The following is a 14,395-nucleotide window of genomic DNA, read 5'->3' as shown; positions in this document are numbered from 1 at the left end:
CCAAAGGACAATACCTCATGCTGTATAACTGGTAGACAACTCCACATCTCCAGTTTTCCTGCTACTGTCAATGATACTACCAACGTGTTTCTTACAGCTTGTGATATTCTTGCTGTTTCTTTTACAGTCTTTACATTGATTCAGTAGAGTTGCATGAAGGCACGTCAATATTTGTTTCTGGTGTGCAGTAGTGCTACAACTTTGTAGCATGCTATTATACTAAGTCTTATTTTGTGACATTGTTTCTACAGAACTGTAACTGATTTCAAATCATCTGTCCTTTACACTCATACATATATATATAAGGTTCACACATCTCTGAGTCATAGTCCAGTGAATGATGCATGATGATTTGTCCCTTCAGTTTAGGTCATAATAGTGCCAAACTCTATTTTAGAGAACTGAAAGTGAACTTGTCCAACTGTTTCAACCTCCTGCCTTCAGTTTTAGTCCTGGTGTTGTTGTAGGGCTATTTGTTGGTATTAAAAACACTACATGCCCCTCCTAGAGAATTATATGTGCTGTTTGTGGAATATTATTTAATAACATTTGTGTCTATGAAGAATAAATGTTGTTCATGTTCAAGTGACTGCCTTTCTTCCATTTGCAATAGTCAAAAAGTGAGTAAATGTCTGCATTTTGAGGTCAATCATTAGTGGCACTTGTGCAGAAATATGTGAGTGAGGGAGTGGGTGATTATGAGAAGTGAGACAATGAATGCATTGTGGAGCGTCCACATTCAGCTCATTACCTTCTGGGTCAAAGTGAGCAGAAAGTCCAACAAAAGACTGAGAACAACCAATTTCCAACCAAAGTCTGGATACATTCCCAGACACATTCTGTATTATTAACCTTATCATAGGACTTTATGTAGAGAGACTTTATGCGTCTAGTAGTGAGTGACTGAAAACATATAGGCCTAGATGATATGTATATTTTTGTTTTACTAGAGAGCTTTTTTAGAGACTGAGTAGGCTACTGGGTACACACGTAGCTGAATTTATGATCAACTATCTTCTTTTTGTTGCATGTTACATAGGGATAGGAAAATACAATGCTCCTGAGCTTGCATGTGAAAAGACCACTGAGCAAACATGGGTGGGTCAAAGCTGTGTAGGCTATTGTTTGACCATCTTTAAGGTTAAGTTGAACATTCATCATTTTATATTGTTAATGAGTTGTGTAACACATAATGGCAAAACAGCTAGGAAGGGCCATAGTAATCCCTGCATTCATCCATATGGAACTGTTATTTTAGTGGATAAGCTAACTTTCATTCAGGTTTCACTGTGTCATGGGAAAGTCTAGACTTGCAACCTCATCATGACTTTGCACCTTTCCAGTTACCTGTAGCCTATTTAATTTTGTCAGATGCAAAAACGAAGCCGAGTTGAGCATTCCCGCCCGGTTTGAGTCTATTTACCCCGCCCATGCACCTCCTCCGCTCTGCCTCTCACAGACCAGGGAGTGAAACGAGCTCTCCTCACCTTTGCTCTCCTTTCTTTCTGTCCGTCCGGTCCTGACTCTGAACAGCTCGTAAAGTCTCGGTCCGCTTCGTTTGCTCTCCGAAGGTTGATTCTCACAATGACGATGAAACTGGCTTACTGGGACATCCGCGGGGTGAGTTGGACCGCCGCTACTCTGAATGAATTAGGTCGATGCTGCTGTTTGCATTGTTGCATTGTTGTGTGTCTGTGAAGCGGCTGCAGCTGCTGCAGGAGCCACCGTCCTCCGGAGCAACCGACCGTAACACTGATTTGTCAGACTCTTTATATCCAGCGCTGTACTACAAAGTTGTGCTCCGTAAAAGTAGTAACGTATGAGCGTGTTTGTGTATAATGTATTGCACGGTAGCACGAGCGCCGCCCGGTTGAGGGTTATGTAACGTCGACATAACTGGAGTGCACGTGCTCTCTTTACTTGATGTTGATACGTTTATAAAACGGTGCTCGTGAGCCGGTGTGACTCGACGACACCGGCTGAAGTGTGACTGTGAGCAGCAGCCACTGCGGAGCCACCGCGGGGTTGTTCAGTAGTCAAGTGGCAAACAACAAGTTAAAACGACTGCTGAATACAGGGCTCCAGGCTGCCTCTAAATGGGAGCATTTTAAAAATTGAGACAGTGAAAGTAAATGTTTCCATCTGCTTGCGCATGTGCAATTTGCTACTTTTCTTGTGGTGAAACGGAGGGGGCGACTCAAAGAATAGAAGAGTATCTGGTGTCAGGCTATGTGTGTGAGGATCATGAATTAAAAGGAAATGTGAATATTTGGTTGGTATTCAATTTACGGTTTGCGTCCCTATGTTCTGCTTACGCTTCTAAAATTTTAAGTTAGGGGCCACTGTAATAATGTGAAAAAGCCCTGGATGAAGCCGGTGACCAATCGTTTATCAGACCCCCCAAAAAATAATTGGATTACGTCACCGTGCAGTCACATTCCTGGTTCAGCTGTGTGTGAAAAAAGTGGTGAAAGTTTTTCTTTTTAATTAGTGACTACAAGAGTCCAAGGACGGCCAAAGGTTTCTACACCAGAATCTCAAATATAGAGAGTTTTCCATTCCGAACCATCTAAAATCCCATTCATAAGATAAGACCTAGAGCTAATCTATCTGATTACCATGTTTATCCAGCTGTAGGCCATGTTCAGTGATTAGTAAATGACATGTGGGAAGGAGTAGCCTATCGAAGTTAGTGCACTTGGTAATTATTTGCCATGTCATCCTTACTGATGTTCTGTTGGCTTTTATACTTTGTTGGTAGCCTTAAGTCGTGAAACTGGTTTAACGGTGTTGACATATTTGTTCAAATCTGCAAGACACACCCTGTACACAGTAACAGCAAGAAATGCAAACAAAAGACTGCTGTCCTGTTTGTGGTCTTGCAACTATGCATGGACTTGATGAAAATGTGTCTGTGCAGAGTTGGTGATACAGTGTGAAGCTACTTTTTCCAGACATGAAACCCCAGTTGTTTTAATCAAGTGCTGTAAAAGGAAATGCAACCTAGCACAACTTGAAATCTAAGAATCTGTAAATGATTAAACATAAAGGCCGTCATGAAGGTGAAAGTACGAAGTTGCAATAATAAAATAAAAATCTGAAAATTCATAACTTCTAACTTCCATACTTTTGTAACTTGTGTTGTTTTATCAACCTTTACACAGCTTGCCCAGCCTGCACGCCTGCTGCTGGAGTATACCGGCACCAAGTACGAGGACAAGTTTTATGTCTGTGGTGAAGGTAACTTATCGGTTTAACTAACTGGTTTACTTTTAACCCAACAAGTGATGCATGTGTCTGTACAGCACACCCTCTTATTTGTCACATGTTCTTTCATGCAGCCCCAAACTATGACAAGAGCTGCTGGTTTGATGGAAAGAACAAACTTGGAATGGACTTTCCCAATGTGAGTGAGTTTTACCCTCTTACTGGGCGTTTTAACTTTAAATTTTCATTTATTTGCAAAGCAGACATGTGTAAAACATCATCTGATCATGATATTGTGATGAACCTTTCACCATAGTTGCCCTACCTGGAGGATGGGGATAGGAAGATCGTCCAGAGCAATGCTATCATGAGATACATTGCTCGTAAGCACAATATGTGTAAGTATTGTGTGTGCATTGTACATATAAATTATTATCAGTTTTGAATCACTGTCAACATTTCAAACAGTATGGCCACATTTTTGCCAAATGGTGAATAATATATTTTTGTCAGTCTTCAAATACATATATAATTTTATACTAAACTCCATAGTTCATTTGTAGCATCTCAGCCTCCATTGCCTCAATGTTTCCCTGAAATCTGACCTGATAACAGGCGGTGAGACTGAGGATGAGAAGGTCCGCGTGGACATCATGGAGAACCAGTCGATGGATTTCAGAAACGGCTTTGTGATGCTGTGCTACACTGACTTCGTAAGTACTATATAAAAAGTTAAATGATGCAGAATATTTCTTGTTATTTCCCTATTAATTTAAATTAAAACTAATGCTTACATCACTTCTTTGTCAACAGGACAGGTTGAAGCCGGGGTACCTTGAGAAGCTGCAAGGCACCCTGAAGCAGTTCTCCACTTTCTTGGGAGACAGGAAGTGGTTTGCTGGCGACAAGGTATTGCACCAACCTGTCAGACTGAAGCACAGCCTGTGCACAGACAAATCTGTATGGGCTACATGGGACAAAATGAAGAGCTGCAAAACCACACACATTAGATTCCAAGGCTGATTGTTTGAAGCTGTGAGCAGACAATAGCCTGCCGTGCTTACACACAAAGCAGCATTACCATTCATTGTTTGAAAAGTGTCTACATGCCCCACTATGTTCACTAGATGATTGTTATTTATTTTATTTTTTTTCTTTAGCTTTCACCACTCACATGCAGCCATTTGACCATTCTGATTAAACTGTTGATAGTGCAGCTTCAAAGAGTGTGAGCCCTTACCGTACCTTTCTCAAAATTTAGTTAAAATCATTTATTTTTCCAACAGATCACTTTTGTGGACTTCATTATGTACGAGCTGTTGGATCAACACAGGATGTTTCACCCTACATGCCTTGATGACTTCAAGAACCTCAAAGACCTCTTAGACCGTTTTGAGGTGAGAACGTGCAGCTGTGTGTTCAGAAATAAACACTAAAACCTCCTACACTCACCACTCTTGCATCTTTTTATAACCTCTGTTGTTGCGACATGACCGTATACGTGGAATGGCTTTTGTACCACCTTCACCCGAGTTCTAGTGAAATGCATGCAAGTGTTTTTTGGTGACAGGACAATGACTTTCTATCATATCACCATAGGCTCTGGAGAAGATTGCTGCATACATGAAGTCGGACAGATTCATGAAGACTCCCGTCAACAACAAGATGGCCAAATGGGGAAACAAGAAAGAGTGAAATAACAATGTTCACAAGTGCAGCTGACTCGATATCACCTTACACCAACTACAATCTATTTTTTACATGAATGAGTTTTGTAAAAAAACAAAACAAAAAAAGACAAGTTTGTACTGATGTGGAGATGAGTAGACATTTTAATTTGACTTCAAGCACTTAATTTCTTTGTAACATTTTGAAACAGATTTTTTGACGTTTTTTTGAAGTAAATATTGTATTGATTGTTTCTTTCAGAATTTCAACACCACCTCCTGTACAATAAATTACATTATGAGAAATGTCAAATGGCATGTTCAATATCAAGTCAATGCAGTGTATTTGAAAAAATATACAGAATTTACTAGAAATTAGTAGAATTGCATTATACATAAAGGAAATGACAGGTAATAATTAGTTGGTGCTGGTCATATATGTCACAATGCATACATTTTGTTATCTATAAGCACTTTCAGTTGAATGTCACATCAGTATTTGATGTGTTTTCATCCACACAAGATGATTCATTACATGAAAGGAAGAAATCTGTGAATGAAACTTCAGGAGAAAGGAAACTGAAGTTGCTGTGAAGTAGTCGTTAGTAGCGGCCGTTGTACATGCCTGGTGGTGGTTCATTGGCGAGCTGCAGGAAGCAGGATAAAACTGATGATCATTTAAGTGTCCAAGTTGAATGTGTGTGTGTTTGCTTAACATGTGGCACATTACTTACTGAAATGGTTGCCTTAACAGCCTGAAGCTGGAAGAACACCCTGCTTCCTTCCTCTGGACACACGGTCCTTATCTCATCCTTCTTCATTGTCAGGAGCATTTGACCGGTCAGCACACCGAGGCTGGACACGGTTCTGTTCGTGAAGAAGCAACAGAATATCGCACTTTGAGTTTATGTTGAAGGTAAAGTGCGTTAGAAAAAAAAGTACCATTATTAATATTATTATATCACACTTTATCATGAAACACAAGCCTTATCTACAGCACAGACAACTCTAAATTCCAGTGGGTCATGTAACTCACAGTCTGGAGAAACCTTTGTGCTGTAGCCAGGCTTTCACCTCTGCCGGTTTGGAGGACATGTCCAGGGTCACTGAGGGGCGTGTGTCTTGCTGTGTCTAAACAGAAAAAAGTGTCATTTGTAAAAAATCGATGAACTCTGAAATCTATGTTGCCCAGCCTGTCACTCAGCTCACCCGTACATCCTCCATGGGCCGACTGCCATCCATCGGCTCCAAAACGTTCAGAGGAACATTTCCTTCCTCGTTGCGGTTGTTTCGAACAAGCCACCACCGCTTGGATTGCTGAATTACCTGTTTTAAAAAGAAGAAACAAACATACATTACAAACGTCTGATGAACTAGAATGATAAAACTGACAATAACAGCAGCTTTCATTGTGACTGTGGTAAATGTTTGAACAGATGAGTCAAATTTTTGGGTAGAATCAAGGCTGGCTTTGGGATATCATAGAGTTTATCCATCAAACAGGAAGCACCATGTACAGTATGAAGACTATTTGAGCCAAGTCAGGACAAGTCAAGTTTCAAATGTTCACTATACGATATAATAATCCATATACATGATGTTTTTGTTTTTTTTTATCTCACCTCTATCACTTCACCCTTCATCATACTCAGCTCTTGGTTGTTTTTGGCCATGAAGTCGTACATGGCCCGCATTTTCAGGGGTGGCTCGCTGGAGCTGAAACAGCAACGGACACACACTTGAGCAAAAACAAAAGCCACTGACAACACATACAAGGAGTGTTTGCAACAAATGTGATCACAGCCATATTAATTGTAGTGGAATAAAACTTACTGCATTGGTGGTGGAGGACCCCATGGAGCGTTGGTCATCGGCTGTCAAAGGCATAAAATACATTATGACACTGAACTGTGATAGTAATGGCTGCCCTGGAGATGCTTTTTGTTGCTTTGAGAACTTCACACAAAAGGGTCTGACTGCCAGGTGGTAGCAGCAATCATAGTTACAGCCACATGGCAGTCTTTTTTATGTTGGTGATTGTATATTAGGCTACTGTAACTTCTCATGCAGGGCTATAGTAGGCCTATACTTTGTCACATGATAAGCCACTGAGTCACAACAAATTGGGTCCTATGGGTAAATTCAGTTAGCAACAGCTGCGTGCCGTGTAGTTATGTGTAGTTATGATAGGTACAGCCCCGGCTAGAGCACAAGCACAATAACACACATATTGTTAAGATGTTGAGATGACAGCCATAAAAACTGGGTAAGTAAACATAAACCAGAGTTTATGTCAGTTGAGGTACAGTCCCTGCTAGAGCACAAGCACAACAGCAGGTGAAGTGATAACAAGCCATGGATTATGTTTCCTAAAAAAGAAGCCACTAGAATATATATTTAAAAATACAGTAGTGAAAGTAAAATAGTGAGATTAGGCCCCCTTTTTGTGGAGTTTCAGTCGCCATCAGATAAGTAGCAAGCATCACTATCAGTGTTCATTCAAGGCCATAAAAATAATAATGATGATGATGATAAATGGAAGCTATTGTGCATTTTATGACTGTATGAGTGTGCTTCTACCTCTTCAGGCTGCTGCTGCCTTGATCTGGGTGGGAAGCCCTGGCCTTCATGCATTTGTCCGTGGGGCGGGCCGGGTGGGAAGCCCTGGCCTTCATGCATTTGTCCGTGGGGCGGGCCGGGTGGGAAGTGCTGGCTGTTGCTTCTGCTCAGAGGACTGTTGCGAGGGGCCGGGGAGGGCATGTGTCTGGGCGGAGGAGGCTGCCAGCCATCGTAGAACTCACAGATGTAAGGTGGGACGTCAGACCCCGGCCACTGAGACCTGTGAGGTGTCAGGAAACTAGTGTCAGCTAAACCCAGCTAAATTGACCTTATATAAGAATAACCGCCAGAATGAGTTGGGTTCCTGATCAAATGTCTTTATAAGTCTAGTATCTCTTGATCCGTTAATGTTAATGGCAAATTTTGAAAAAATAAAAATAAAAATATATATGCTAGATTCTAAGTTGGGTGCAGACCGTTTTAAGTGTTTTTGTAATCTGTCAACCTTTGAATGATGACATTTAGATTTAGGGAAATGTCAGTTGTTTTTTTTTGCCTGTATGGTGCTCATAAAGTAACTGATTGCATCTGGTTAGGTTATCTTAGGATAAACACAAGAAACTGAGAGGAAACAGCCTGAGTCTATTCAGTGGTAGCAAATAAACTCTGCCGACAACCACCAAAGCTCCATACAATAAACCAAGTGTAAAAATGGGAACATGTGCCATATGTACACATCTCTTGATCCAGCACAGTCACTTCCTGGAGTCTCAGCTGGTTGCCTGGTAGTGATTTCTTAATGGCAAGTGCATCTCTCTTTTTCTTTTTTCTATGGACTGGTTAAGTGGTTTTACTTTTATGGTTTCATATTCAACAGACGGGCATTTAAGTCATCAATCAATCTCCTCATCTAACTCACTGAATAAGCTTTTCTGCAAAGGCGTCAGACTGTTTCCATAATGAACTATTAATGAAGGTCTTAATAACAATACGTGGCTGGCTATGTTTATCTTCTCTGCAGCACATCTATAAATGTTGGTAAAACATTAACAACTTAATTTCCTACTTTCAGATAAGTTGATAAGTAAACAGTTAGAAATATCAATCAGATTAATTAATTTTGGTCCTAAACTCATTCCCACAAAGTGTATGGTTGACCAGTTCTTAAAGTGGTTTCCCTGAAGAACAGGAGGTTTGGATCAACAGCAGCCTGTCAACCTTATAGCTGTTTAATCAATACTATTAGTCAATAATTAATCCAAGACTTTATTTCATTATTGTCAGTTGCCAAACTTTCTGTTACTAAAATCAAAATCAATTTAAGTTTCAAACTTCACACTTATACCTTCCATTTTTCCCAAGACCATGAATGCAGCAGTAACTCTGGCCCATATCTACATGACAGCAGACCGTGTGCCGGGACAGATACAACATAAAGCTTATGTAAGTGTGTGAGGGTTGTAAAGTCGGTCCTACCTGGGGATGTTCCAGGGGTCTCCCAGAGACCCCCACAGCTGGTTCTCCTCGGGGGTGACGACCTGACTAAGCAGCTGTATGGCTGCGTCCGTAAGCAGGGGAGAGACCACAGTGGGTGGAAGGTCTTGTGGATACCGAGGCACCAGCTGTAGAGAGATGGAGATGGTATTTCCTGTCAGTGCCGGTGGAAATAGATTTAACGTTGGGATTAAATTCAGCGAAGTGAGAACAAATGAGGTTGCAGGAGCTCACCGCGCCTAAACTATTGAAGAGGATGTGGACAAAGTCAGGAGCACTGGGGTTGGTCAGTGCCCTGTCCAGATGGCCCTGTAATGTGGAAAAGAGTCACACATAGGTTGCAACTTTCCTCAACTACACCATTATATGTCAGAAGATTCAAGTTTTGAAAAAATAGTTTACCAGCAGATTGAATCCAAATTTGACTTTCTGAAGGCAGGAGACATATTCATCCCAAGATGGCAGATTGGAAATTTGAGGTGGAGCTGGAGTCAAGATATGATCATTAGAATATATAAGTACTCTGTTGTTTATGTGAAGTTCTGTAGCCTGTCTGTTTGATGTAATTTACCATTTTTCTTTGTTTTTTTCCTCTTGAACATGTTCTTCTTCCCGCTCTTCTCTTCACTTTGTGGTGGAGGTGCATTTGCTGCAGCAGACACTTTGTCCAAGAAAATCTCCAAATCATCTAGAACATGGTTTAATATCTCCTGTTGAAAAAATAATTAACACATTAGTTGTTTTCTGGAGATAAAAAGGAGGATGAGTCAACATTTGTGATATGTTATTACCAATGCACTGACCGTGTCTCTTTCTGTGTCCATTTGTTCAGGAGCCACCTCTAGGTTGCTCTGGTAGTCATGAGGGTCAGGATTGTGCATCATAACTTCTTGTGGGGTTGGGACCCGTGGGGTTTGGACCCGTGGGAAAAGCACACCCTCTAATTTGAAATAAAGGGTTACATATAAATATTAATACTGCACTTCAGGAGATAAGAGCTGAAAGGATTCGCACAGAACTTTCATAAGTGTTAGCAAACACAATCAAACAGGTAGAACTGAAGGGAAAATTTTAAATTTCAATTCACCTGGCTCTCTGTTGCCCCACTGAGGAGGCGGCTGGTCCGGTGGTGGCGGGGTCATTTCTCGCACCACAGGTCGAGGCCAGGGACTGCCTTGAGGATGTTGACCGATTATATTTTCAAGATCATTCCTGAAAACATCAACAGGCAGCAGTTAATGGATTTGACTGTTTGATTTCTGAATGTGAGCCTCTCCTCTATCTATGATGTGACGCCAAACCTTATGTCAAACTTCTCTCTGCGGGGCTCCATGTTTGGACCTCCTTTCTTTACTGCTTTATCCAGGTCTTCCTTGATGAGTGCTGCCTGGTAAAAAGAGACCTGATTTGAATCAAACTCCCTCATGACACCAACAAAAATAAAATAAAACAAAACAAAAAACCGCTGCATCCACACTGCATTGAAATACTGGAAATGAATCCAGAGATCCTGACACACACTCCTCTTCTCTGGAGGCTGTCAGGAGGCCAAGGTTAAGCTCACTGGTGAGATATGACTCACCCCGGTCTCCTCACACTGGAACAAGAAGACCTGAGGGCTGCGTTTGTTGCGTTCCTGTAGAGTTATTGTCAGTAGAGAGTCGTAAGCGCAGCTGTCCAGTACAGCTTTGGTTTTCGTGATGCTACTCAAAGGCAGCGTCTCCAGCTCCGTCTTTAAAATCAGAGTGAACAGAATAAAGATTTAGGGCCACAACTTCATGAAAAGTGAATATGACAATGCACATAGTTTAAAATCCTTGTGGAACAAATCAACATGCAGAAAGTGGGACAATGAGACTCGTGGCACTGAGAGTAAATCCACACTGCATATAGAAAAATAAAATCAGCGTGAAAATATGATTGTAGAAGGAATAATCTTTTTTTAAGTAAAAAAAATTTGGTCATTTCGCACAAATAAGCACAGATATAGCATTCATTTTATCTCTTAGCTCAAGTTTCTCAAGGTTTACTTTCATCAGTATCTAAGCAGAGCAGAACAGTTCTGCTTGTGTGATCATGCTTAATCCTCCACTCGCAGTTAACATTTGTATTTTATGTCTGAGGCTATTTTCCCTCATTTTTAATTCAATAAAAAAAAAAAAATGAAAAAAAGAAACCGTGATATGTTTTGGCATCAGTGTGTTTTCACCATTGATGCTGAAAGAATTTCATGTTTCAACAAGACAATGCTCCCGAAGCAAGGTCTAAGAATAAATTGTTTTCTCAGTTTGATGTGGAAGAACTTGACAGAGACCTGACCTCAACCCCTAAAATAGCTCTGGGATGAATTGGAACAAGCATGCCTGACTTCACTAATGCTTTTGTGGCTGAATGAGAGAAAATCCCTGCAGCCAGGCTTCCACAATCATGTGGCAAAGCCTTCACAGAAAAAAGATGGTTGTTACCACTGCATGTTAATGTCTGCAGTTTATTAGAAGTATGCAGTTCAGTGGTCAATTCATCATTAATTCATGTGGTGTTTTTATCTAATAATTTAAAAGGGGGAAGTTACTTTTCAGGCCAAGTCATTTTCCTATTGATGCTTGGTGATCAAATACATGTTAAAGTGAAAATTAAAGCAGAAGTGAGTGATCCGGTCGTTTTCGCTAATGCTGCGTTCCAGGCAGGCTTTTGAAATCGTAAATTACAGCTTCAAGTCACAACTTACGACTTTGTGGCGTTCCAGGCAACCCACTCGTGTTTTTCCGACCTGTTTTACCGGTGAAAGTCACTATAACGGCCACTCGTAACTTCCGACCGGTGAACTGTTACCAGATCGAACTGGTACCACTTCACGGTCGGAAAAATACGAGTTTCCTTGAACGCACCATAACAGTCCTCGTCGCTACGTCACCACATTCACGGCGTTCCTTGGCTGCACACACAGCCCTGCATGCCGTTCTCTCTCCTCATTGGATAAAAACTGTAGGATACGATAAATGTTTTCTCTTCGGCTCAGAGCAGAGCAGAGGGACTGAGAGACCCGTGTTTCAGTCCAAACACTCTATGTAAGTGATTGCTGTCGGAAGATATAACTATTTAAGACTTATATTAACACAAATGTATCACTCACTTCTGCTTTAAACAGTATAGCATGATAGCCTATATAACTTTACAACTGTACCACTCCTCTGGCCTGTTGCCCCACCCCTGAACCACCCTATAACATTATTATAACAACATTATAACTTGGTTAGCTTTTTTTTATTGTTATGCTGTGGATTAACTTGACTCTAGCTAGTTTTCACAGCAGTTTTCTCCTAAACTAGGTGAGTCAGCCCCCTCTGTTTGTTTGTTCTGCTGCCACACCTTTCTCTCTGTTGTCAATATTAGAAACAGTGACACTTTAATTTGTAGCAATTACTCAATTTTGGGCGAGCTGTCAAGGTGTGACAGTGGCGCACTTGTTTAGTCTCTATTCTAAATTGTTTAATTTAATTTTAAAAAATTGATTTAAGAGATCAAATATAGCAGGAATTCTTCAGGGGATTAAAACCAACCTTGGTCTCAATGTCACTGAGCACTAGATATCCTCCCTGAATCTCCATGATCATCTCCTGGGGCCACAGACGACCTTTGACATCGAGCTTCTTCAGTTTTTCCACACAGTCCTCCAGTGTCTTCACCTGCTGGCCGTCCAGCTCACAGGTGAACAGATGCTGTGGAGTCAGTGTTGATGGTCATGAATGAGGAGAGCTACAGGTTAAATGATTGGTATTTGTTTGTTTCCCTGCTGGTATTGATTTCTCATTTACCTCCACTCTGGTGTGAAAGTTGTCAGGTTGTCTGTTCAGTGTCTCGGAGTACTCTTTTCTCTGCACTGAAAAGTGTAATTTAAAAATATCAAATGTATTTTTTTTTCTCACAAAAAGTAAAATACTCTTACACAGAAGAATGTGTGTTGTGTCATGTTTATGTTTTAACATAGCCTACTATATATGCGTCTTCCACTGGGTCTGGACATGCCGTTCCTCTGCAGTGGACTCTTTAGGTCGTCTTGTTGGAAAGTCTGCCTCTGTTGAGGAAGGTCCTCCAGTGAGAAACCCCTACAAGAACAATAAAATCTAACTTATCAAACAGGAGATGTGGGGATGTTCATGTGCTGCTGCCAGCCTGGCTTCCTCACATCAATAAAACATAGATAAATCATCCACAGTGCACAATTCAAGTGAGCTGCAGTTTCCACAACACAGCAGTGTTTTATCGTGAAAGGGTGTGAAAGGGTGTGAACAGCTGTGTGGACTGTTGTAAAGATTTTGTGCTCAAATTGCTTAACTGAATTAATAACAGTAGCATTATTGAGCAAACAGTGGGCCTGGAAATGAAAATGAAGTGTTACTGACCCTGGGGAATAGGAGAAGGGCGCATTGTTTCCATACATTTTCAAACAACAGCGTCTGTCTTTTTACAGATGAGTTAAATCTTCAGATTGTTGAGAATCTCTCAGAAGCCACTCCAACCTGTAAGAAAATACATTTCTCAGCCTGACACAGTGAGGAACAATATTAAACCAGGACAGATGGTTGTGTGGATACACTGTTCAGATAATGCACAAATCATTTATTCAATTACAGCTTCTTACATTTAAAAGTGAGGCTGTAACTATTAAAATAAAATCTTTAAATAACATTTTTCCTGTTACAAATGTTTAAGTGAAAAACTTGAATTTATAAGTGATACAATTCATCCCTTCTGTATTTAGTATTTATCTGTTCTCTGGGGTTTTACTTGGGGGTGGTGTGATCAGTGTTTCAGGGTGGCTGACGTCAGCCAGCTTTAGCTTCTCAGTTCACTGAACAGACATGACTGAAGTCAGCTTCCTTCTTCATCTACTGTTACTGATTGAAATTTAAAATTTAAACAATTGAAAACTCTCACGGAAAAGTCTGGTTAATCAATGTTGAGATGTGATAATAAAATCAGGGTTTAAATGAACAAACACTTTCAATAATTATTAAACAGCATTGAGGACTCCAACACCTCAATGGACTTAGATCTGCAAAAATGTCAAATCAGTATCAACAGTGTTTTATTCATTAGCTGGTTCTTCGTGTGTCATGAGGTTAAGAAATAGATCTGCTAGACAGTGAGATATGGGAGGACATTTTACTTTTACCTTCGAAAATATCCATATGTAACAGATTCAGAGAAATGCAATATAATATCTTACAAAATGTTTATATATCTCCATATATGTATAGTAAATATACAGCAGGGGCCTCTCCAAACTGCCCAAAATGTAAGACTATTTTAGGGACAAGATTTCACTGCCTCTGGGAATGCGAAAAGATTAAACGGTTTTGGCAAACTGTATGTTCTGAGGTTAGTGTGATAAGTAAACAGCAACTACAGCCTATTCCAATGTTGTGTTTATTTGGATATATCCCTGAATCAATAAGATCACATAA

The 14,395-nt window shown here is 40.5% G+C and overlaps 2 protein-coding genes across 2 annotated transcripts; one reads left to right on the top strand and one right to left on the bottom strand.

The window, feature by feature from the left end:
• The first annotated feature begins 1,360 nt into the window (after positions 1-1,360).
• On the top strand, positions 1,361-5,187 carry LOC310989261 (glutathione S-transferase Mu 3-like). The gene is made up of 8 exons (XM_083976259.1): positions 1,361-1,620; positions 3,165-3,240; positions 3,342-3,406; positions 3,524-3,605; positions 3,823-3,920; positions 4,021-4,116; positions 4,494-4,604; positions 4,807-5,187. Exons 1-8 carry the CDS (start codon positions 1,585-1,587, stop codon positions 4,900-4,902), a joined length of 660 nt encoding a protein of 219 aa, XP_083832385.1. The 5' UTR covers positions 1,361-1,584; the 3' UTR covers positions 4,903-5,187.
• A 77-nt stretch (positions 5,188-5,264) lies between these two features.
• Positions 5,265-13,368, bottom strand: eps8l3b (EPS8 signaling adaptor L3b; the record flags this gene model as incomplete). Its single annotated transcript, XM_083975852.1, has 19 exons — positions 5,265-5,521; positions 5,609-5,741; positions 5,911-6,005; positions 6,084-6,200; positions 6,497-6,590; positions 6,708-6,748; positions 7,455-7,713; positions 8,910-9,055; positions 9,162-9,236; positions 9,330-9,412; positions 9,499-9,637; positions 9,731-9,867; positions 10,015-10,139; positions 10,229-10,314; positions 10,510-10,659; positions 12,488-12,646; positions 12,743-12,807; positions 12,921-13,033; positions 13,331-13,368. The coding sequence occupies 19 exons, from the start codon at positions 13,366-13,368 to the stop codon at positions 5,477-5,479; spliced, it is 2,100 nt and encodes a 699-aa protein (XP_083831978.1). The 3' UTR covers positions 5,265-5,476.
• Between the last annotated feature and the right edge of the window lie 1,027 nt (positions 13,369-14,395).

This window comes from Trachurus trachurus (assembly GCF_905171665.1).
Source record: "Trachurus trachurus genome assembly, chromosome: 7".
NCBI classification, from domain to species: domain Eukaryota; kingdom Metazoa; phylum Chordata; class Actinopteri; order Carangiformes; family Carangidae; genus Trachurus; species Trachurus trachurus.
This window is presented reverse-complemented; position numbering and strand designations above follow the sequence as displayed.

Coding starts and splice junctions, on each gene's coding strand:
- LOC310989261 (XM_083976259.1), top strand. CDS start 1,585: ATGACGATGAAACTGGCTTACTGGGACATCCGCGGG. Junction 3,241..3,341: donor GTTTTATGTCTGTGGTGAAG/GTAACTTATCGG, acceptor TCTTTCATGCAG/CCCCAAACTATGACAAGAGC. Junction 3,407..3,523: donor TTGGAATGGACTTTCCCAAT/GTGAGTGAGTTT, acceptor CTTTCACCATAG/TTGCCCTACCTGGAGGATGG.